We start from the raw sequence: 14,455 nt of genomic DNA on the forward strand, positions 1-14,455 counted from the left end.
GATGGCGCACACATTCCCGATTTAGCTCGTGCGCGTAAACGGACTTTCTCAACTTCTAGACACATACCTGACAGAGTTCAAAGGTATATTTCCTGCCTTTCTCTTGTTTCCCATGCATGGGCTTACCCTAATTACTTGTAATTAGAATTGCGAAAACTAAATTCAATTTATTTATCCCCACAAAAACCATAAATACAGTAAAATAAGTAAAACAATGGAGAAAATAATCATCAAAATATTACATTATAAATAAAAAGATTCAGTAAAGAACAATATGTGGAGGGTCGAAGGCCTATCAAGGTCTTATCCCCAGTGAGGTCGGGATAAGGCCTGTCTTTTTATTGACGGCTTCTACACCTTCTTTGGTATTATTTTCGATTTTGGATAATCATATAAAATGTCGTAATAACGATCCACTGAATCAACGGACCTTTTTTTCTTCTTCAAAAGGATAAATGAATCTCGGGTTAATAATAGAATCTTAGATTGCTAAAGTATTTTTTGTCTGTACCTGGATATTCCTTGACAATTCCCTACAATTTCTGTCTTTCCTTTCAGAGGTCTGAGTATTCACAAGCATCATGAAGATGAAGGTAGGCATCCCCTTATATAATAATAATAATAATAATGGTGGCTTCTTGTATAGCGCACATGTCCGTCACGTTTTTTTTTTTTTTTTTTTTTTTTTTTGGGGGGGGGGGGCAAGTAAAGAAACGGATGATTTTCCAAAGTGCTGTAATTGAATCATGTTTATACATGTTCGGTTTCATACAATATTAATGAAACGATTTTTTTTAAAATCCCCTAAGTATAATTTAAATGCAAGCTTGTCAGGTACAACATTATCTTCTATCTATTATTGTTTAGTCTTGTTGTAAAATTATTCTTTAAAAAGTCCAACAACCTCAACGATCGTAATTCTTTTCAAAAATAGGATTTTATTTCGGCAAAAAGGCGCTATACAAATCCATAATTATTACTAGAAGTGTACCTTAAATCATTTACAGAAAGAGAGCATTCCAAGCAAGCCATTTTTGCATGGATGGAATCTGGAGAAAGAGTAAAGCCGGCGGATTTCAGACCGCATGAGTACACTTCAGAACCTACAGATGACGAGGGACAGATAATAGAGTCCGTTCACCATATCTCTTCACCGAACGCTCTCCAGGATGAAATCCCAGTTCAAAATCTTGAAAGCAGAGAGGATTTAAGTGAGGATACTGGCATGATTCGGCTTGAGAAGCATGGTATTGAAGTAAGAATTCCACCAAGCGAGGCTTACAGAGCAAAGGATGTCACCGTCGAACCAATCCATGAAATTCCACCTGAGTTGGTACTGAAGGAAACAGAAGCCATCATTACCGTCGGCTTGAAAATGTCGCCCTCTAATGCTACCTTTGACGTTCCGGTGACAGTAACGATGCCCCATTGTGGTATATTCACAAAGCCAGATGCTGCGGAAATCGTCACATATTATCGCAAGAATGGTAAAGTCTTGTCTTTCTCAATGTTTCTCTCTCTCTCATTCCCATTCACATTGCTGTTCATTAAATAAAGTAATAGATATGCTCAAGGAAGTTAATTGCACAAATACAAACGTATAATTATGGCTGTTTTTTATCCCCCAAAACGCCTTTCAAACCCTAAGACATAGTAATGGTTGGAATGAGGCAAAGAAATATGATAACTGTTAGAGAAGTAAAGACATGGCTCCTTTATTTTGTAATACAATTTAAGAATTGCGATACCTTTTGTTGAATTTGAAATACAAGTATATGGTTTTTATGATATTAAAGGGTTTAGGTAAACGTACGTTTACTAGATGTCTTTGTTGGTATTTTGCATGGACAGCTTCTGAAGATTTTACGGCGATTCCTTCTACCAATGGGAGCCCGCGATGTGTTGTAAGACATCACGACCTAGATATCTATTTGAACCATTTCTCCGAAATTTGGATTGTAGCTATCATCAGAAAGACATTCATCGGAAAACGTGTGATTTGTACACCATATATTCCTGTGTCAACTCTGAAGAATGATGAACACGTGTTGTTTGTCCATGTAAGAAATGCAAACACCAGAAAACTAGAGGTTAGTTTTTTCTTCTTTCGTGTTACTATCTTCTTGTTTTTCTTCCAGCTCACTTTATCGTCATTTTTTGGCTTTGCATTTATAGTTCAAGCGTTTTTTTCTCGCCTACATAGCAACAGCGAGACACAGGCGCCGCTTTTCCGGGATCAGCGTGGCGGCCGCGGCGGCGTCAACATCAAAAGCTTTACCTACGGTTCAGTTTTTGAATTTTTAATATAATTTTAAAAGTTTAAGTTCGCATTCAATGAAACTTGGACTAAAGGGTTATCAAGTATTTCCAATCATGTGAGTAGAACTTCAGGTCATAAAGTCAAGGTTAAAGGTCATTTTAGGTAAACAAACTTAGACTTTAGACTAGAGGAGGCGCGATAGCTCAGTCGGTAGAGCAATGGTCTCTTAATCCGAGACTGTAGTTCGAGACCAGTTCAAGTCGATGCGCTACTGCCCTTTGCTAAGGCATTAATCATGTGATTAGTCTTTCATGTGAACAAGTCAAGGACAAACGTCATTTCAGGTCTGCAAACTTAAACTTTTTTGTGGCATCAATATCAAGATTTTGAATTTTTAGCATAATTTAAAAGTGTTCTTTCAAATTTCATGAAACTTGTACCCAAGGGTTATCAAGTATCCCAATTTTTGGACACAAATTCCAAGTCACAAATTCAAGTTCACAGGTCATTTTAGGTCAGTAGACTTGGATTAAGTTTTTTCACAGCTTATTATGAGTATTGATAAATCAATTTGTGTTATTTATTCATATTTCATTCAAATTATCAATCTTGGTACAAATAATAGTAAATAATTCTTCTGATGGTTCTTAGTCAATATTCACTTCAAAACGCTGATTATATTCAGGGGATTTCATTTTTTGGGGCCTGCTAATGGGACGACCTGCCTACAAGTAATGTCCTAACCTCAATTTTTCATCATATCGAATTGCGTAATGCAGGCGAGACCGCCAAGAGCGTTTCCCTTGCTTGTCTTTCTTTTTGTTATTTCATTATCCCCTTTCTCTATAATGTACTTTGTTGCCCTGCATCTACCAATACATTGGTTATATTCTGGGTTGTTATCGCATCTCCTTTAATTGTTGTGCAAGTTTGTAAAATAAATTGATGTTAAAAAGTTGACAATACTGTTATCATTATTGTTTTTAACATTATTTTCATCATAAATGCTGAAATATCTTTAGTAATGTTTGCAGATTCTTATTGTTGGTATATCCTCATTTAGACTTTTGACTACTAAACTTCTGCAGTTTTTGAATTCGATATAACCATGTGTCAACGTCATTTTCTGGTTTCTTTTTGTTCTTTCATTTCCCCTTTCTCCTTTTCTCCTTGAATCGAAATGCATTGAGTGGAAATGCATTTTCACTATTCATCACTTTTTCTTAACATTATTATTCTCAAGGAGCAGCATGGATATATGGCTCCGATCACCGGAGAACAATTCTTAGTGAAGTGGCGTTCTGGAGGATTAAGGATAACTTGCAAAGAAAGTACCCCCAAGGAAGACGAGGTCACGGTAACATTCATATGAGCAGTTTAAATCAATCTGTTTAAAGTTGTCATGCATTTGGATTGCTCAGTATCAGTTGAATAAATGAAAGTTAGATAATCACTGCCCAAAATCTAAGCTTTTACGAGTTGGGAAAATGCCTCCTTTGCAATTAGGTACTCCATGTACTCAATATTCGATATAATTAGATAATGACTTTTGTGGGAAAACTAATTTAGCAATGTATTTATTGACCATAGACTACGTAACCAGTAATTTGGAAATTCGGGAGTTAGGGCATTGTATGGTTGGTTATCTGTTGTTTGGCAGTTCCAATTGTCCAAAATTAGTTGGTAAACATTTAACCTAAAATGCAGTGGACAGTTTGTGCTACCCAGATTCCTCAATATTTTGATCAACTCGTATAAGAGTTTTTTATAATTTTATTTGTATAATAACGTGTTTAATATATGACAGAATGGTTAAAATATAGTTTTACATATTCATTGACGATTGGACCGTTCTCATCTAATCCTGCAGCCTTATACTTTAAAGAGATCTAAAAAATGTACAAATTCGTTTTCCAAGGTAGCTAGGTCTGAAAGAAGAGAGTCAGCAAGTGGGTCATTCCAATACTTCCAATAAAACTGTAGTCCATTCAGCAGCATTTTTGTCCGATGAGTTACGTACAATTTATACAGTTGATTGCTAAGTTTTATATACATAAATACATAAATGCGTACATACATATATGTACAATGAATAGAGAGATATGCACACACACAAATATTATGATTTTTTGGTAGACTCTACAGGAAAGTGAGATTCGCAACCTGACGGAGCATAAAGTGATGTTCACAGTGGATACACGAACTACTAACAAGAATAAAGTGATATTACACTTCATCCTGAAACAAAGCACAACGAAGGAGCTCTTAGTTCCTATGCACTTAGAAGGTAAATAATATCAAATAGAATCAAGTCAACCGAGAACTCTACAAATGTTTGCCATTCATGTAATTCATCATTTTAGGACATTTGACCAGTTTTGGGAGTTTGGAGGCATGTAAAAAATAAACGCTTCATCATGATAAAGCGATTTATGTTTCATTTTAAAAGATAACACCAAAGGTGACTTAAGTTGATAACATTTGGTTTCAATGCTTACCTTCTGAATATAGACTAGTTGAAATATTTATTATTAATGACGAATGAGATAGAAACGGGAGTCTTGACTTTTTGTGTTACTATTTACACCAAACACGTGTTCAAAAAAGCACTCCTCAAGTGAAATCAATGTCATAATTATGCGGATGCATGAACAGTACACTCAAAGTATATTTTCATGTGAGCATTCAAACTATAATCCTAGTATTTGGAAAGCCTATATAAAATATCAATATTGAGTAGATTTTCTTTCTTTTTGCAGCTCAACATCTTATTTGTTGTAAACTTGAATGCTTTAACGTGAAGATAATCAAATGTGATTTATATTAAAACCCTTGCATTTAAATACTTCCGTGTCGAAGAACGATGAACGTTTCATGCAGAGGATGTTCTGACAATGTTTGTTTCCTGTCTAAAGACGGTATTGAAGTATACTACGTAACATGATTACGATTATCATATATTCAAATTAAGGTAACAAGATTGAATCACTTGAACATGTTCATTTGTTTATTTAATTTGTAAATAAATATCTTCAACATGATTAAGCAATCAATAAAAAAATATAACCGTATAAATATTCTTTACGAAGTTAACATAATTTCCCATTCTTCCATCACCTGCAAAAACAGATTCCGCAACCCAGGGACCATCGGCATCCATATCAACTGGCACCCCCCCTCAAGATGCATCAGCGCCAGCCGATGAAGTTCCTACTTCTAAAAGCAGGTGAAAATTATTTCCTAATCGCTACATAACTGTGGATAATCGCTAATCATTCTTCATTCAAATCTCATTGATGGGATAATATATATCTTAAATGATAATGATGTTTTCAGATATCTTTATTAGATACTTCTCTACTATAATCCAGCATAGATCAATCGTGTCTAAAACGAGGATTGTTGGCGTTCTGGTAAAAACGGTTTTGCAATAGCTTTATCAACAACCATTATGACTACAATTCAGATTTGTATTTTAAGGTGTATTAGTACAATCCCCTTATACAAAACAGAAGGGGAAATAAACATAGAATATGATTTCGTAATAATTGACGAAATTACAACGTCAATTTTCAGAAGTGTATATTTGACATTGTTGAGTACTTGGATCAACAACGCAAAAACAAACAAATATGCAAAAGTTGACATTTAGAATATGTTTCGCCCCCCCCCGAAAAAAGGGGAAAAAAAGAAAGAATAATGATTATTAAAAAAAATATATATGATAATAAAACAATTTAATGTATAAATAAATAAATTAAACAAATCATGCTTTAAAAGGCTTCCAATATTCGAAGAGAGGCTCGAAGTTATAGCGAGGAAGCATTTGATATCCGAAATCCTGGCGGAGGAATGCTCCAAAGCCCTCGAGATCTTACAGAGGGATATCGACCCCAAAAGTAAAAAAACATTGAGATTTAAATTGACGAAGTCTCCAATGACAACTCACGCTCCTAGTGTAAGCTTAACAAATGCATTATCAAAATACTTGCACCTAAATTAATAAAATAGCTGCTCATGGAAACTGTGACAATAAGACTTGGCGAAATTCATATTGGGTTTATAACTACTTGACATAATATTTCCTTATTGTTTAAATCCTTGTTGTATAGTGTCAAGGTATCAGATGGAACACTGGATACTCTTGCAGACCACGTCCCACACGATAAATACCATCACCTGACCTATAGACTCGGTATCGTGTACAACAAGGCATCAACTATTCTGCACACGCCCGGTAGCACCTATCAGAAAGCGACGAGGGAGTGTCTTTCCATATGGAAAAACAAGACAGGCGGAAGCTTCACCGAGCTGAAGAAGATTTTTAATGATATTGAATTAGGTGGTGTATGGATGGAACATATGAACTAGCTCTGATGAAAAGAAAATATTTGTTAGCTTTTCACCTAAATGGTGCATAAAGAGAGCTAACAATTGCACCATTATAATTAAGAAATTTTGAAAATATATCTAAAGACTTGGACTGGGCTGTCAATGGAGTGTTAGGAAACCAATAATAATTCAATAACTACTGACCATCAGATAATCGGAGGCCTAAGTATTTTTAATAACTACTGACCATCAGGCAATCATAGGCCTATACAATTAATAACGACTGACCATCAGATAATCATCGGCATTAATACAATAAACTACTACTGACCATCAAAATAACCATAGGCCTAAATAGGCCTAAAAACTGAATATCTAATGCATATTAGTTATGGACATGGTTACACATGTGTCGAATCCCGTATCATGTCCTCACGTACTGACGTTGAACAGTATAAGAGACTGTGTAGAGGATAGCAAACAAGAAACGTACGGGGCTGAAATGCAGTGTCATAAGAAAGGATAAACTGCACGTTTAAAGTTTTAAGCCAACACGCAGCTCAGTCCCTCTTGTATAATCAATATGTTTAACTTTCTTTAACAAGTAAGGCTCACTATGCCACTTGTGGTAAATACAAAATCATATTATTACACAAACCTATAAGGCCAATAATAGTAAAAGTCAACCATCATATGGAGAATGACCATTGTATTTGGATTACTGTCGTTTCGTGACATTCAGTTTAGATTTGTGTGAATAAGTCTGCACATTTTTAAGGTCCAATGTAGTAAGGCCTCGTTTAATACAACATGTCAACGTTAGTTTTATTACATTTTTGAACATATGTCTGCACATCATAATGGTAAAAGTTCAATGTATGATAAATGATATCATACTGAAATTAGATAAATGTGCATAAGTCTTCAGATGTTGAATGTACAATGTATTTAGATTCCATACGATTTCATATCTCAGTGTTAAGTTTATGTATTTGTGCATAAGTCTGCACATCATAAGGGTGAATGTCCAATGCATATATATTTCGTATGATTTCATACTGAGCTTGGATTTGTTTATTTTAGTCTGCACATTATAATGTTTAATGTCTAATGTATATATATATATATACATATATATATATATATTTATATTTCATATTATATCATACTGAGATTGTGTGTGTATAAGACTTTGCGGGTTAAATATCTAGTGTATTTAGATTTCATATGACATCTTATCTCAGGGTTGAGTTTATATATTTATGCATAAGTCTGTACATCATTATTGTGAAAGTATTATGCATTGTATATAATATAACAATAAGATTGAATTAATGTGCACAAGTCTGCACATCATAATGGTGCATATTCATTACATACATATTTGTTATTATATCATTCGGAGATTGGATTTTCGTGCATAAGTCTGTATATATTAATGGTGAAAGTCCAATGTATATATATATACATTTCATAAGATATCATACCTAGATTGGATTTGTTGTGCATAAGTCTGCACATCGTAATGGTGACTTTTCAATTTATATATATTTCATAAGATATCATACTGAGATTGGATATTTGTGTATTAGTCTACACGGCATAATGTTTAATGTCTAATGTATATATATATATTTCATATGATACTATACTTAGATTGGATTTTTTGTGCATAAGTCTGCACATCATAATCGAGATTGCTAATTACATATATATTTATATTTTATATTATATCATACTGAGATTGGATTGTGTGCATAAGTGTGCATAAGGGTTAAATAGTGTATTTAGATTTCATAAGAAATCATATCGCATGGTTGAGTTTGATATTTGTGCATAAGTCTGCACATCATAATGGTGAAAGTAAAATATATTGTATATGATATCACAATAAGATTAGATTAATGTGCAAATATGTGGATATCATAATGGCGCATATTCATTATATACATATTTGTTATCATATCATACGGAGATAGTATCTTTGTGCATAAGTATCCACATTATAATGGTGAATGTCCATTGCATATATATTTCATATGTTATCATACTTAGATTGGATTTGTTGTGCATAAGTCTTCACATCATAATGGTGCATATTCATTACATACATATTTAATATTATATCATTCGGAGATTGGTTTTTTGTGCATAAGTCTGTACATATTCATGTTGACAGTCCAATGTTTATTTCATTTCATATCATGCTGAGATTGGATCTTTGTGCATAAGTCTGCACATCATAATGGAGATAGCTCATTGCATATATATTTATATTTCATATTATATCATACTGAGATTGGATTTTGTGTGTGCATAGGTCTGTGCAGGTTAAATGTCTAGTGTATTTAGATTTCATATGACATCCTATCTCAGGGTTGAGTTTATATATTTATGCATAAGTCTGCACACCATTATGGTGAAAGTGTAATGCATTGTTTATAATATCCTACTGAGATTGGATCTTTGTGCATAAGTCTGCACATTATAAGGTTGAATGTCCATTTGAATCTCGTTTAATATCATATCTCGATGTTGAGTTGAGATTATTGTGCACAAGTCTGCACATCATAATGGTGCATGTTCATTACTTACATATTGTTAATGATACCATTCGGAGATTGGATTTTCGTAGATAAGTCTGTACATATTTAAGGTGAAAGTCCAATGTTTATTTCATTTCATATTATACTGAGATTGGATCTTTGTGCATAAGTCTGCACGGCATAATGTTTAATGTCCAATGCATATATATATATTTCATATCATATCATACTTATATTGGATTTTGGTGTGCATACGTCTGCACATGTTAAATGTCTAGTGTGTTTAGATTTCATATGATATCATATCTCAGTGTTGAGTTTGATATTTGTACATAAGTCTGCACATCATAATGGTGCATGTGCATAGCTTAAATATTTGTAATGATACTATTTGGAGATAGAAATTTCGTGCATAAGTCTGTACATATTTATGGTGACAGTCCAATGTTTATTTCATATCATACTATGATTGGATCTTTGTGCATAAGTCTGCACATCATAATGGTGAATGTCCAATGCATATATATTTCATATGATATCATACATGCATTGGAATTTTTGTGCATAAGTCTGCACGTCATAATGGAGATTGCTCATTGCATATATATATATAAATTTATATTCCATATTATATCATACTGAGATTGTGTGTGCCTAGGTCTGTTTTGGTTAAATGTGTTGTGTATTTAGATTTCATATGACATCATATTTCAGGGTTGAGCTTAGATGTTTTTGCATAAGGCTGCACATCATACTGGTGAATGATCATTGCATATATATATATATTTCATATGATATCATACTGAGCGTAGATTTTTGTGCATAAATCTGCACATTATAATGGTGAATGTCCAATGCATTTATATTTTATACGATTTCATACTCAGATTGGATTTTATTTGTTTTAGTCTGTAAATCATAATGTTTCATGTCCAATGTATATGTATATACATGTATATATATATTTCATATGATATCATACTGAGACTGGATTTTGAGGAATTAAGTCTGCACATTTTAAATGTCTATTTTATTGAAATCTCGTATGACGTCATTTCATATTTTAAAGTCCATAAATCTGCACATCTTAATAGTGCATGTTTATTACATACATATTTTGTCATATCATTCGGGGATTGGACCTTTGTGCATAAGTCTGCCCATTATATCCAACTATAATGCATTTTGTTCCAAATCACTGCACAATTCCATCATTTATTTTTCCCTTTACTTTTTTTTTTTATTTGATTGATTCTAAATATAGGAATATACACATTACAAATGTCTGCACAAAACTTATAACTTATAAATTTATAATTTCCATCGTGAATTGTATGTTACAGTGAATATGGAGCTGCACATGTGTAAGCGAAGTCTTTAATGTAAACACTCTTCGTTCTATAAAATATACACTTCTTGAAAATGTATATCCTTTCAGGGTACGCACCATATCTTGATGCATTTCTGTAGTAAGTTTCGATCTCTCCGGATTTGAACTCCCTTGCACGATTTCGCACGCTTTATGATGATTTTTCTGTTGTAAATGTATTTTTCGACATCATATAGGCTTGGAAAAAAAATCAGATGTGTGTCCATTATTTTGTAATATTGTATTTTGAATGTCGGAAAACTATTGTGTATATAATCGGGACACACATTTCCAGATGAACACACGAGTGCATAAATGTAAGTCTGCATATATATATATATTTGACTTTAGACTCGTTCAGATATTTTCGTTTCGTGTGACGTAAAGTGTAATACGTTTAACATTTCTATGTAACTTATAACACATAATTCAGTAAATAAGCGCAATTCCTTTGTTGTGCGCAGTTGCCATTCATGTATACGTCAAACAATGCGCCATGTCTGATTTAGACTGGAATTCTGTTCAGGTTAAATGCTTTAAAGGCAAAGTCCACTCCAAAAATAACTTACTTTCAATAGAAGCAGAAAAATCTGACAAACCAATCAAAAAAAGTTTGAGCAAAATCGGATAGGCCTACAACTATATTTACACACCCTCTCACGCACAAATGAACTAGGTTGAAAAGATACAAGTATGAAATTCTATACCTGTTATTGCTTGAGATTGTTTTCATTTGTACAAATTATACCCTTATTTGTTAAAATTGAAATAAAAATAAAAATGATGCCCAATATTCCAAACTATTCGGATATCCGTCGTCTCCATTTCCTGACTTTTATTACCAGTATGTAGACATCAACAGGAGGATTTAAATACACGGAATACATTCTTGGCAGTGAAAGACCTATTTACAGCAAGAAAGGTGAATATTGAACTTAGAATGAAACTTACACCATTTCTTTGTCTCATCTGCTCTATTGTATGGAGCAGAAACAAGGACATTTACGAAGAATATGGAGAAAAAATTACATAATTTGAAAAATTGGATGTACAGGAGAACAGTGACAATATCATGGAAAGCAATTAAAACTATCAGAGAAATATTGCATATATGACAGCGCTTATTCACAATATCCCGATTAGTCCAGAATCTGCACGGTTCTTTATATTATTCCCTGCACCCTTGATTGAAGCCGCCAAAGATGGCGTTATCAACGAACTCAATTATGCTCACCAGTCGGGCGTCCTAATTGAAGGATCACGCCATCTTCGGCTGGTAGCAAATAAGTAAGGGGTGGCAGCGTTGGTGTGGTGGAAATCACAATTAAAAAGGCCAGATTCTGGACTATATCCTGATAGGAATGGATAGAGAAAGAAAGGTAAGAAATACATTGGCCACATTGAAATGCATCACAGTCTCTTGACAGATTTATTGAAAGGGAGAGTGTAAGGTATATCAGACCAAAACAGGGAAACCAAGAACTAACTGGGAGGGGAACTTGATTGATAGACCAGTAGGTAGGGGTGTCTGCAACATTTTTCTTTCTCAGAAACTACCAGTCCAAATGATGTGATTTTCTCATATCATCACATGTACCAAATAATATGTTAATACGTGCCGTGGTTTTCGTGTAATAATATCATGCTCGAATTAAATTTGCGGTCATGTTGAGTAACGAAACTCCAATAGACCTGTACAAATGCATTACTAATGGCACAACACCATCCTGCTGAAACGCGTGGGTGCATGCACAATGCCCGTGTAGTCTGTTTGTATAACGTTTGCATAGGGCTCTGTGAAGCAGTGGTGGCGGGTCTTTCCAAATTAACATTAAAATCTGGTCTCATGTATGTTTTTTTCTGAAAGAATTGTCCAAAACAAAAACAAAACTAAAATAAAATTTGGAATATTCCAAAATTAATTCCCGATTGACATGTTTTTAGCTTCAGTACTTGCCGAGATGTCATATCAAACACCTTCTTTCCAGTTGTCTTCATGGAGGGTTAAACACAAAATGATAGGCCATATAATTTCACATTAAAGTGTTACGATACCAAATTTATCTCAAACTCCTTACATGATCACATTTTCTTCGTTAAGCATTTCATGTAATAATATAATTTATAATAATTGTTATAATATTTATTTTTGCTGAATATTCAGCTGGTAGATTTTGCCAATCACAAGGCGAGGGACGTGTCATAATTTAAGACGAATGTGTACCGCTCTCACCCCCAAAATGGGGTTTACGTTTATACGCGATTTCAAAACTTCGTGACGTCACAATGAGGGGAAGTCCCTTTGCAAGGAGCGCCATATAAAGTTGAAAGCCGCAGTGAGATGAAACTCTGGAGTTTAACGATTATCGAAATCACTATAAGGTAAGTAGGACATACATTATTAAACGTTGATAGGAAGTATAAATAGTTTAAAAACTTCATGAAATGGACTAACGGGTGATTCCGTTTATACCAACCCGACGTGTATTTGCTGTTTAATGAATTGGGTCCACCGATTCAATATCTGTGTGAGTTGTATCGGTGTATGATGCCATGGTCTCCGTCAGACGAATACGCTACATGACATTGTGTATCAAAGGTTACTCGCTTTATTCAATCCATTGTGCCTCTATATCTTTGTCGGCGACCTAAGGAGATGTCAGGAAGTGGATAAACTGTTTAACACAACCATGATCAGCGAGCAATTCATGATTTCGATACTATCGGCTTAAATAATAAAGTCTTTGTCACGATCCATCAGATTTTATCGCGAATTATTAAAAGAGATTATGAGGCTTAATTAATTCGTTTAAACTGTTTAAAAGTTAAAAAGCTAAGAGAGTGGTAGCACAAATCATACAAACATCAAATTTGCACGAGAACAGGGGTAACTAAATACATCTAAGAATGTTTAAACAATGATAAATATCGAGGTTGCTTTGAGACAAGCGAATGGAGATTTGGGAGAAAAAGGATACCATAACTCATGTCCAATCGAAAGAAGACCCTGGTTCTATTTCTACTTAATAAGAAAATGATAAAAAAAAAAAAAAAAATTACTATTCACAGTTTCACATATTCAGCTGACAGATTTAGCCAACATTTAGGCACCCTCCTATAGACCTAATCAGGTTATATCATAAGATGAAGGACGTTTCAGAAGTTAAGACTAATGTGTGGTCCCTCCCCTCCCCCCCCCTCCCCACGGGGTTTGGGATTTCACAACTATGTGACGTCACGTTTCTCATAACTGTTTTTTTTTTTTTTTTGGCTTCCGCATGCACCACTTTGACGACTGTCGAAACATTTCATAAGTCTCGTTCAGATATTACGCAGCATATCGACGGCTTTTTTAAAATTATGACGTAAAGTGTCGTACCCTTCATATTTCTGAATCTTATCACAGAGCTCGGTGAAACCCCGTAAGCCCATTACAGTCCGCAGTTGCCATTCACTTTACAAACTAATAAAAGCGAGGCGGATTTTCGGTGGTAGTTTCGCGGGTCATTGTGTTTGTGCACAAGTGCCGATTCGAAATGGTAACCGGGCTAGCCTATTAAATAAGGTGGTCTAACTTGCGAGGATTATTTTTTTTCCTACCGGGTATCCATCCATTTACATCACCCGGTTGGAAAATGGCAAAATTTGCCATTTTCCAACCAATTTTAATATCTTGCCGCGGGACTCGGACCGCGAGCCAAGTGATCCACAGTCCAGCGATGTATCCACTAGACCACGTACGCCATCTCTACGCAATCTTCGATGTTGTTATACTTTATATTTAATACAAAAATGCATAATGCGTCGCAAAACAATGGTGAATTGTGCAGAATTTACAATAAATATGATGAAAAAGAAAAGTAGAAAAGTACAAGCCGAAGATGATTTAAGAATAAGAATTCATGGAACTGATGAGATTCTTAAAGAGCATATAATGTTATCTGTATG

General features: G+C 34.3%; 1 protein-coding gene across 1 annotated transcript; it reads left to right on the top strand.

Annotated features, from left to right (window-relative positions):
* Positions 1 to 1,011: 1,011 nt before the first annotated feature.
* Positions 1,012 to 4,665, top strand: LOC105442331. Its single transcript, XM_030982538.1, has 4 exons — positions 1,012 to 1,487; positions 1,852 to 2,090; positions 3,504 to 3,617; positions 4,397 to 4,665. The coding sequence occupies exons 1-4, from the start codon at positions 1,043 to 1,045 to the stop codon at positions 4,553 to 4,555; spliced, it is 957 nt and encodes a 318-aa protein (XP_030838398.1). The 5' UTR covers positions 1,012 to 1,042; the 3' UTR covers positions 4,556 to 4,665.
* The last annotated feature ends 9,790 nt before the right edge of the window (positions 4,666 to 14,455 follow it).

The sequence above is a fragment of the Strongylocentrotus purpuratus genome, unplaced genomic scaffold (genome assembly GCF_000002235.5).
Source record: "Strongylocentrotus purpuratus isolate Spur 01 unplaced genomic scaffold, Spur_5.0 spur5_scaffold_12, whole genome shotgun sequence".
Classification (NCBI taxonomy): Eukaryota; Metazoa; Echinodermata; class Echinoidea; order Camarodonta; family Strongylocentrotidae; genus Strongylocentrotus; species Strongylocentrotus purpuratus.

Bases quoted from the DNA above. Each gene is read 5' to 3' on its own strand.
- LOC105442331 (XM_030982538.1), top strand. From the start codon at position 1,043: ATGGAATCTGGAGAAAGAGTAAAGCCGGCGGATTTCAGACCGCATGAG. The intron at 1,488-1,851 runs GTAAAGTCTTGT...TTGCATGGACAG, and splicing joins CACATATTATCGCAAGAATG to CTTCTGAAGATTTTACGGCG. The intron at 2,091-3,503 runs GTTAGTTTTTTC...ATTATTCTCAAG, and splicing joins CAAACACCAGAAAACTAGAG to GAGCAGCATGGATATATGGC.